The sequence below is a fragment of the Protopterus annectens genome, chromosome 2.part2, assembly GCF_019279795.1.
Source record: "Protopterus annectens isolate FY-2018-M chromosome 2.part2, PAN1.0, whole genome shotgun sequence".
NCBI classification, from domain to species: Eukaryota; Metazoa; Chordata; order Ceratodontiformes; family Protopteridae; genus Protopterus; species Protopterus annectens.
Window position 1 is genome coordinate 347,768,571 of NC_056730.1, and position 11,190 is coordinate 347,779,760.

General features: G+C 36.7%; 1 protein-coding gene across 1 annotated transcript in view; it reads right to left on the minus strand.

The window, feature by feature from the left end:
* The window catches only part of COL9A1 (collagen type IX alpha 1 chain), a 655,564-nt gene extending 645,037 nt beyond the window's left edge, over positions 1-10,527 (minus strand). Inside the window, exons 1-2 of the mRNA XM_044063896.1 lie at positions 10,372-10,527; positions 9,832-9,905 (exon numbers count right to left, since the gene is read on the minus strand). Of these exons, the coding sequence (XP_043919831.1) occupies positions 9,832-9,905; positions 10,372-10,394 (97 nt within the window). The 5' untranslated portion in view covers positions 10,395-10,527. The remainder of the gene's footprint in view (positions 1-9,831; positions 9,906-10,371) is intronic.
* Between the last annotated feature and the right edge of the window lie 663 nt (positions 10,528-11,190).

Genomic DNA, 11,190 nt, shown 5'->3' on the forward strand with positions numbered 1-11,190 from the left:
TCCAAACTCGAAGCCTGCTACTACAACATCTGCAAATTTGCAGCCAGTTCTAAAAACTCATCCCATCACTGCCACTCTCTACACACCCTCAACTGACTAGAACTCCCCAACCACCTAATATACCTACAACTTACAACAGCCCACAAACTCATCTTCAAACCTACAGAATGCCCTTCTCTCACCAAATCTATAATACCCTACACACTCAGCCGTTCCCTGAGATCTAAAAGCCAAAACCTCCTACAAGTGCACAAACCCTCACATCCCCCTGGCCAACTACTACTATCTTACACCATAGCCAAACTCTTTTGTTTGTATTCTATCAATTTTCCCTCTCAGCTGTATTCTAAACTCCATCAAGCTAGAAATTTTTGAATTCTATTATGCATTATAACTACTCAAATGCTATTCCAGAATAACCAATTATATTCTATATACACGATAATCCACTCAAATTATTCTAAATCAACCAGTAACCTCCATACACCCTTTACTTAAAATGTATAAAGATTTCAAACTGAACCTTCACAAAGAATCTACAATCTAGTATGAGTTATTTTTGCCAAAGCTGATCAAACATCCTTTTCTTGAAAAGTATAAAGACTTCAAACTGAACCTTGTCAAAGAAACTACCACCTATAATGAGTTATCTTTGCCAAAGCTGATCAAATGTCATAATTTGCGTCTGTGTATCCTTCTTAAAAAATGTTATGCATGCAAGCCTCTGGCTTATTATATATATTTTTTCAAAACAATATTCTTTCAAAACTAATGTAACATCTATTTTTTATTGTAATAGTTGTGACTTTCTGTAATTTTTGTACTATGTATTGGAGCTTTTCTCCTCGGGTCTTCACTGAAAATGGGCCACAAGCCCAGTTGGACTAACCTGGTTAACAAATATCAATAAAATAAAAACGTTGTTGTATCTTTCGGCTTTTCCCGGTTAGTGGTCGCCACAGCGGAACTCCGGTCCGCTAATGATTGGCAGTAGATTTTTACGTACCGAGTTGCCAGCCCTGACGCACAACCTTCAACGAAGGTATACCCATTCACGCATGTCTCCACACAGAAGATGCTTTAGCTGAGAATCGAACAGAACAACATCTTACTGTGAGATAACAACGCTACCACAGCACCACCACCGCAGTATCAATAAAAAATAAAATCTCTAAGCTTGGGACATAGTTGTAAAGTCCTCTGTTTCATTTACACATTTACAGTAACTATATAGTTTGGTGTAACCATATTTGTAATAAGGATGGCTCAATGGTGTAGCGGTTGGGGCTATTGCCTCACAGCAAGAGGATCTCTGGTTCAATTTTCGGTTGGGGTGCCTTCTGTGTGGAGTCTGCATGTCCTCCTTGCATTCGTGTGGGTTTCCGCTGGGTGCTCTGGTTTCCTCCCACATTCTAAAGACATGCAGTAGGTCGATTGGATGCTCTAAATTGGCCCTAGGTGTGAGTGTGTGCGTGCAAGTATGTGGTGTACCCTCTGAGGAGGGTTGGGCCTTAGGCTAGCAATCTGGCCCCATAAAACCCGTACCTGCTACAAAAATAGTGAGTGCTGAAGGGTGTTTCTTGTCCAATGAGCTAAATGCACGTGAGCAGATCCATGATCCAGGATATTTGTAATAAATGTTCTGATAGATAGTACACATTCACCAGCTGTGAACTTTTTCAGTCACTGTAAAATTTTTAACACCATATATTTGGAAGAAACTGTAATATCATGTTATGCAGAACAGTACATTTGACTAGTACTGTGCACTTACATTTATAAAGCACAAAAGTATGATGAGGTATTACAGACTGGTGGGTTACAGTGTGCCACATGCTTTCATGTCTATGTATACCTGAAGCATGGAGTATCAAAATGATACTGTAGGAAAACTGAAGCTGTTATGCTTGTAATTAAGCAGAAGTTGCAGTTCTTCTTAGGGAATACCTGCTCAAGCCAACATACCTTGGGGGCACATCATTATGCAAATTAAACAAATCTATTTAGTTACTTCATCTTATCTAATCAACAGGTCTTTGAGGAATGAGTCCTCAGGAAAATAAACAATTACCTCTATTATAATGAACTCCAAAAACAGGCTATGATGAGATATTTCCTTTTATTTGAACTTTGCTGTGAGTTGTAACTGATCCACAAAATAATGTTCTGCAACAAATGCATGCTACTATTGTGCAGTTGTGTAGTTGTTATGCTTGTCAACCTGTCTAGTATTAAGGCTATACTTTGATACTTTTATTTTTATTGTATTTGCTGTCTAATCTGTTCAGAAATGTGTTATACTGCATAACAAGGTGCTGTTACATTACGGCCATCTCAGCTGAAATGTTAGGTAACTCCTATATGTGTATCACTGGATGTAGTCAGATTAAATGTTCAGGAAATAGATATATAAAGTAGATGTCAACACTTTCTAAGTCTTGTATGTGTATTTGTACAATGCTACATTTCCCTTATACTAAAATGAACGAAGAAGGAGCAAGGCTTAAAGTAAAAAGTCCTTACATTGCAGTCTGAGTTATGGTTAAAATGAAATGCAAATTCATCTTGTATATGCCAGAGGATTTGCTTGCTTTTTGTTCACCAGGTTAGGGAAAACCTGGGGAAGTAATTTGTTTAGAACACCAGAGAAATTCCCACACTGATAATTTTTAGGGACTTCCCTAATTTTACCTCAAAACATCATTTTATACATCCTAAAATGGGCTACTGTCCATATAGGGAGTGTCCTGCATAAAGATGGGCAGGCAGTAATACTATTACAGTCCCTGTACTCCCGATATTTTTATAAATGTTTGATATTTCAGTGACAGTGGGGGATTGGGAGCGACATGTCCTCATCAGATCAATGACAATCAGCAGGCCAACACCGTATCTTGATAAAAAAAAAATGCACATACACACACACACACACACACACACACACACACACACACACACACACACAAATAAAAATGTTTTCAGTCACAGAATGGCTATTAAATGTAAATTTCAGTGAAAATATGTCAATGTCACTATAACGCACTACACCTCAACTGGCCAAAATCTAATGCACCTTCACTGTCTCATATTATTCATACAGATGGGGAATGCTTCTTTGCTTCTCCAGTATTGTTCATTCCATCCATCCACAACCCCCTTTTCCCACACGGGGTCAATGCATCACTCCAATAGTGACAATCATCTAGAGACAAAGTTCACTCAGCAGGATGGCTAGCCTTATGCTGTTGTTCTTCCATACCACACACTCACATGCACACTCACAACTATGGCAAATTTAGAGTGCAGAATCCACCTACTGCATGTCTTTGGAATGTGGGAGGAAACTGAAGCACCCAGAGGAAACCCAAGCAAACACAGGGAGGACATGCAGACTCCATGCAAAAGGTACCCCAGCTGAGAATTGAACCATGGAACCGTTTACTGGGAGGCAACAACATTGTCTGCTGCACCACTGTGTTGCCCCTCCAGTATTGCTCATTGTTATATAGTCTTATACAATATATTAAGATAGCTGTGAATAGTCAATATGATAAAAAATGACAGGGTGTTCTATACCTATGCACCAGTAAGTGCTGAAATACCTTACTAAATGTGTAACGTATGGAAAAGTTATACCATGCAAGTATCATTATGCTGTGAATTAATACTTTTAATACATTAAGAAATATATACATGTGTATGCACTGGTTCTAAAATGTGATTTTAACTGTATTGCAATAATACAGTTAATTAGCATATATTGTCATTCGTTATATATCAGTTTCTGTTTTGTTTGCAGGCTGAATTAAATCTGGGATTTCCAATGAAATCAGCATCAGCTCTTATCATTTGGATGGTATTCCTATTATGCTTAAATGTAGCAGTTTCACTTTATGTATTATCTCCAGCAGATTGTAGCAAATCTACATTTCCTGAAACAGAATAGCATTATAACTGGCATTGTAGCCAGTGTGAAATACACACATAAAGACTGACACACATTAAAAAAAACATTGAAACACAGCAGCCTGGCAGAACATACAATGTGCAATCAGCAGGTGGCGCTGTGTACCCTGAAAAAAAAGTCAAGTAAGCACTTTGCATATAATAATGTGCTACTAACATATTTATGCAATCAGATGCATTTCACATTTATAAAACATTTGCATATAAAATGAAAGAAGACATTTAAGAAATTATCAAAACTTTGAGCAAGTACTGAAACATCTTTATTGCTATAAACAATGTTTTATATTTTAGTCTTCAGTGCCCTGAGTAATACGTGAAATTGGTTCACTATCATTCTTAAAAATACAAATTAGAAACTGTAAGTCAGGGAAATGTTAGGATTACTAAATGCAAAATAACTGTTCTAAGAAAAGAAATGTGATATCAGTTCCGTGTCTCTAGATATCCGTAAACAGGCTGCTCTCTATTAGTTGTAAAACATAACAGAAAGAATCCTGCAAGGAACTTAAATGCATTTTTTTTTATTCAAACACACAAGGTCTCTTTGTAAGTCTGCAATAAGGCTGCAATTTAAATACCTTTTAGATTTGTTGTTTCTAGTTTTGATTTTATGTGTTTTTTCCCATCTTTTACTGCATTGTAGGGGAAGTTATAAAACTTGTTTTGGCTCTTTCAATGCCGACTCCACATTACAGGTGCCACCTGTCTAAATATCCTGCTGCTTAACATCATCTCAGCATGTTGAGAACTAGCTTCACATATACAAAGTGACTACACAGTTATACCCATGATGCATGAATACAAGCAAACATACATGTAAATATAGTATGAAACATTCCTGCCCTGTTCTTCGTAGGTAAAGTTCTTACACTACCTGATGATATGGTCTCATTATGGTTGGCTCAGTATTTATGATATTATAGCACACATTATGTTTGCTTCAATATACTGCACCCCCAACATTAATGGTGTATGATTCCTGTAGCTGTGTGATAGTATTACTTTTTCTTTTATGACAACATTAACAGGAGATATGGATAGGTCAGAGATAATACCACTCATTATCTGTACAAATGGACCTTAATACTGAGGCTGTGAATACAATAACTTACAATGAGCAGTTACTTTGTATGCAAAGCCCAAATGTTACTTTCAGCCTCTTTACAGCAACACAGTTGTTTCTAGATGCATTTCCCTGTAGCAGTTAATATTTTGGGAATTAAGAACTGTACTGATGAAATATGCATGCTTGTAAGGAGATAAAGAAAACCCAGTTTTCATTAAAACTATGTGTTTTTAGTAGTGTGTGTGTGTGTGTGTGTGTGTGTGTGTGTGTGTGTGTGTGTGTGTGTGTGTGTGTGTGTGTGTGTGTGTGTGTGTGTGTGTGTGTGTGTGTGTGTGTGTGTGTGTGCATATATATGTATGTGTCACAGTACAAAAACATTGAATAATAATGTCTTTAAATGCAGCCAGAAAAAATATAGAAGGTAATTGAATTGGCAACAAAAGTAAGAATAACATGCAGAATATCTTCAGCTCACGTATTAGTAGCAGGAAAAGGTATGTGAATTTGTTCAGGTAGTGTATTTGCTTGTTACATTATAAAGTGTTGTTAAAAAAGCGTCCCAATCCACCTGTTATCTTACATAATTCCTGTTTCACTGTGTTACCTTACTGTGTTCTGAAAAAGGTTTCCACAATGTGCTCAAAAGGATTATGCAGTGAAAAATCAAACAGTTAATAAATAAAGACCCTTCAACTTTGCAGTGAGCACCAACTGAGCTCCCACACTTATGCTCATAGGTATATAAGCTATCAAACTGTAAAACAATGTTTGGGGGCAAGCTTCTAGCACGCACCCCTACCTTCTGCCAAGTGATATTGTTATCTTAACTCTGAGGTCACAGCATAATGGAGAAAATAGAAATGGGGATGGGGTCAGATTCATTGCTAGAAATATATATAGATTGCCTGTGCTTCAGAAAACTGACTATATCCCAATTAATAAACATTGTACGACTTCAGAATGGTCATCAGACCCACATATAACTGTTCTCTACAGTGTATGATCCGTGTGTGTGTGGGAGTGAATACAGGTAAGATGTGATCAGCAGATAAAGCACTTTGACGTGTAATGAGCCTTTTATCAGGAATAACCATGTGAGGAGTATTTGTATTTAAGCCCACCACAGAGCAATTTACATGCATAAGCAACTAGATATTGCAGTGAAACCCACGGATGTGTGATGCCTGTCAGGAAGCATGCAAATACCAATATACAGACTGGATGGTGCGTGACACAGGTTTAACGGAGGAAGACAGTTCACCAAGATACCAATATACAGACTGGATGGTGCATGACACAGGTTTAACGGATGAAGACGGTTCACCAAGATACCAATATACAGACTGGATGGTGCGTGACACAGGTTTAATGGATGAAGACGGTTCACCAAGATACCAATATACAGACTGGATGGTGCATGACACAGGTTTAACAGATGAAGACGGTTCACCAAGATACCAATATACAGACTGGATGGTGCATGACACAGGTTTAATGGATGAAGACGGTTCACCAAGATACCAATATACAGACTGGATGGTGCGTGACACAGGTTTAATGGATGAAAACGGTTCACCAAGTTGCTAGGAAATACATTCCAATCTTCTTGAAGAGAGTGTATACTTTTACACTTCCCCATTTGTGCCCATTACTACACACCCACAACTGTCAGGTAAGAGGGTCTCAGATTAACTTCTCCTACAGAGTAAGACCCCCCCCCCCAAATGTACAGTATTCCCTTTTTACTGCATTTGGGTCTGTTAGAATTCAAGGTAAAATTTTAGTCACAAAAAAAATCATGTTTTGATCCGCTGATCCTGAAGCATACATGCTACCATTTTATCTATACAAACCCTACAAGGAAGAGTTTCTCAATATCATAGGGGAGGTGTAGCCATATCTCATACTATCATGCAAGGTTCATTGATGCATTCATAGGACCTCTACTGCAAAGCATAGCTGGAGGCCTAGCTTCTTATCTTCATTTCTACTTCTTGGATGGTGAGGAAGGTTGGCAGTCTCACTAATGCCACTGCCTCCTTGCCCAACTACTCATAAGTGAGATTGCGCAAGGTGTATATAAGATGGTTGGTGTGTTATGGGTTCACTATTATAATGCCTGCCCATTATTCTGCATAGACAGAAAATGTACCCAATGTCTGTGTCCCCCATAGCAGTATCAAACATGTCTTCAGATACTCAGCATATTCAACTACCAATCAAATTAACATCTTCAGCAAGTGAATATTTCTGATAACTCTAGGAAAAGAATGACATGATGAAGAAATAATACATAATTCAGAAATCCATGACCAAGGACTGCTGCAGCAGCTATGAGAGAAACATTACACCATTGCTAACTATTCTCAACACATAAAAATACATGCTTGAAAACCCATTAGTTGTGAGCTGTACTATGATGTCTGAAAAAAAGATAAATATGCAACTACTAATTATGATATGACTCACATGCTATCACTAAATTTATCATTTATAATTTTTATAATAGTTGTTTAGTTGTTCCTAAATTAACAACCTTTTCTTCACAGTGTAATAGAGAACAAAACAAAGGCATGCCTAATCGAATTTACTTAGTAGATCTGGACCATTATGATATAGCACTGGAAAAGCTACATATATGCATTTGTATGAATGTGCGTAGAGTGTGCGCATGTTTGTGAGTGTGTATTTGTGTGTGTATGTGTGTACATACACTCATGTGTGTGTGTGTGTGTGTGTGTGTGTGTGTGTGTGTGTGTGTGTGTGTGTGTGTGTGTGTGTGTGTGCGTATATGTGTGTGGTTCCATATATGTGAATTTGTGAGTGATTGTGTCTTTTTACTTGTATATGTATGCAATTGCTACACATGACAGATTTTATGTCTATCTATATGCATATTTATACAGAGCTGATAATATTACTACATCTCTCCTCAAACTAATATGACTGTTTTCCATAGATTTAATGTTAATCCATCCTTGTTTTAGGTACTGCATGGTTTAGTCAGCTATTTCTACCACTGTATAGCAAACAGCTTCATCCTGACATCTTAACGAGTTCATGTCTAAATAATCAACATGTTTGTGAAAGTAGCAGCCAGCCTTGAATATGCACTTTTCCTCTCAACCCCATACTTTCTTGGCAACACTTACAGAACCAGTTAACATGTCAGGTGTCCCTGTAAAACAGAGGCTTCTCTTTAGTTTATAGGCAAACAGGGTATAATAGCACCACCAGCGACAAATCAAATAAATATATTTTTTACACATGTTCTTATTCAAATCAGGTATGCAAAAGGGCAGAAAGGTCTCATTAAATGGCTATAAACAGAAAAAAATAAATAATAATTTCCAGGAACTTTCCTCCAGTCTCATCTAGGAAAGTATACTTCAGGTGGTTAATCTAATTACTCTTAAAGTTGTTCTGTTTAAATTCTTCTTTATTTGGAACTCTTTATAACACCATATTGACGTCTGGTTGTGAGGGCAGGCCTGTAAAGTGCATTCCTTGCTATCACTTGGAAGACTGGCGTTATTTAAAACACGAAGCAGTAGGAAGTGGTAAGAACTAATAAATTACTAAAACAAAATATACATTTATGCAGCACATTTAAAATCCTGACTACTTAAAAGGCCCAAGCTTTGAGAAAAAAGCTAACTTAAGACATTCCTTTAGTGGGAATTCACCGTAATCACAGTGAGCATAATAGTCCATTCATAGCCAATAGTCTGAAACATTAAGAAAATCAGACATTGCCATTTTAAGATAAACATCTACACAATATATTTCTAGTTGTACTGGCTTGTTACTAGCACCACATAAGCAGAACTGAGAGTTACACATCTGGATATTATTTTAATAGCTTACTTGTAAATCAGATATGTCACTGAACATTCCCAATCAATTAATTACACATTGAAGAAAAATTGGGATTTTGATTTTTATGCGTCAACATTTTTTGAAGAAACAAGTTATATTTATTTTTTTTAAGAAATTTAGCTATAAATGAGAATACCAACACATTATTAGGAGAATAGGAACGTCATGTACATATTAACTGATGTTTCCTTACAGAGCATGAGTAAACCTCAAATACAGCACACTGTATACTGATGGCAGTAGAACAGCAACCACTTTCTGATTAAATTTGTCTGTAATCTGGGTGGTAGTACATCTTTACTCGGTTTTCAACATGAAACCTCATCATAATTAATGAAAATGTGAAAGCAAAGATTTATATAACTGTATAAACATCTCACTTATGCAGAGGCATGCACATGAATAGGTTGGTACACACAAACATACATATACAACAGACACACACAGACACACAAACACACACATTCTCATGGATTGATCCACTCATGTACCCATTCAGGTGTTTATTTATTTATCTTTTTGTATATATGCATGTATATACCCAAAGAGAAATATATGTTTGAGTGTCTTTATCAGTGGAGTGTGTGTGTGTGTGTGTGTGTGTGTGTGTGTGTGTGTGTGTGTGTGTGTGTGTGTGTGTGTGTGTGTGTGTGTGTGTGTGTGTGTGTGTGTGTGTGTGTGTGTGTGCGTGTGTGTGTGTGTGTGTGTGTGTGTGTGTGTGTGTGTGTGTGTGTGTGTGTGTGTGTGTGTGTGTGTGCGCGTGCATATATAACTGTATGCATGCATGCATGTATGCATACTTGCACTGGATGAATGGGTATATATTTTGGGCTATTTTATTTCTTGTCAGTTCAGCACAATATGTCATTTTGCAATGCTTTTCTTCAGGCATCTGAGCTGAGATAACTTTTACTTACTTTGAAAGTGCTGTATAGTTGCAGATGTCATTGAGATCAATACACCAAGGAAACAAAAGGTAACCAAGTAATGCCTAGGATAAATGATACACAAATGTATATTATGACGTCAGAGCAGAATGCATTCATGGAAATGAAGTATTACTATTATGACACTTAATTCTCCTATGCATTATTGCAAATGTTACCATCATTATAGTAAACTGAATTTTACTTTCTATGTTGACATAGTACTTAGATGAATTGTTCTGACTACAGTAGTAATTTTCTTTGAAGATCTTAGTTGACATCAGCCACAAGTAATTTTGCACTGGGACACATTAATTCATGCAAATGTAATACACATGAAAACTTAAAATTTCAATAACATCTAATAAAAATGTTAAAAGTGCAAATGAATACAAAACTCCATGCTTCAACCACAGTTTATGCACCTGTTGTACAATGCAAGGAAATGTACATGAAATAAGATTTACATTTCACTATGTCTATGGCATAACTATCTTGTTCAGCATTTCAAATTTCTTAAAATCTTCTTACCAGTTTGAAGGTTTCGTTTCCATGGTTTTTTTTTTTCAGTTTGTGGCAAAAAGAAAACGAATTGTATTAGTAGAAAGGAGCATTCCACAAATTTAGAAATTAACAGTGATTTCCAGGAAGGTCAGTCAACTATGAGGACTAGTAATCTTTCTACACTTCATACCATGGGTGCGTCTTTATGCTCTGAGATTAAGAACACAGAAAAGGAGGGCAGAAAGTTCTGATGATTACATGTGCAGGGCCATTTGCTCTCTGTGTTTACAGGGGGTGGTCAGTGGGTGGTTATAAACCATCTAGCCACCATACAAATAAGAAAAGCACATAGTTGAATACAGTCATTCAGTCCTGACTATTTTTTAAAATATGCTACAGATAATATAAGGAATATTAGATGTAATTTTAGTTTTTGCTTTTCAGTGTTCCTATGTATGCTAGGTGAGTTTGTAAAAACTTTAGCCACTTTGAATAATAGAAATGTTAAAGTAACATTAATCTATGATGAGCCTACTACAGATGATCTGAGTTTGATTCTGCAGTCTCCTCAAAACTGCAGTTTGACCTTTCCAATGTTCCCATCCTAACTTTGAGTAATGTGGAAAACATTATCTAGTTACCAAAGAAGAACTAAAATACTTACACTTGATAAATTACCATACCAGCAAAAAGAGTCATAAGAGAAAAGTGAAATCTCATAGTTGTATATAGATGCTGTTTTTATTTTGTTGTTGTTTTGTTTTGTTTTTTTTCATCAAAGAACTGTGCTGTGGATAATTGCACGGGTCTATGTCAGAACAACGAAAAATCAAAATATCGAACGCT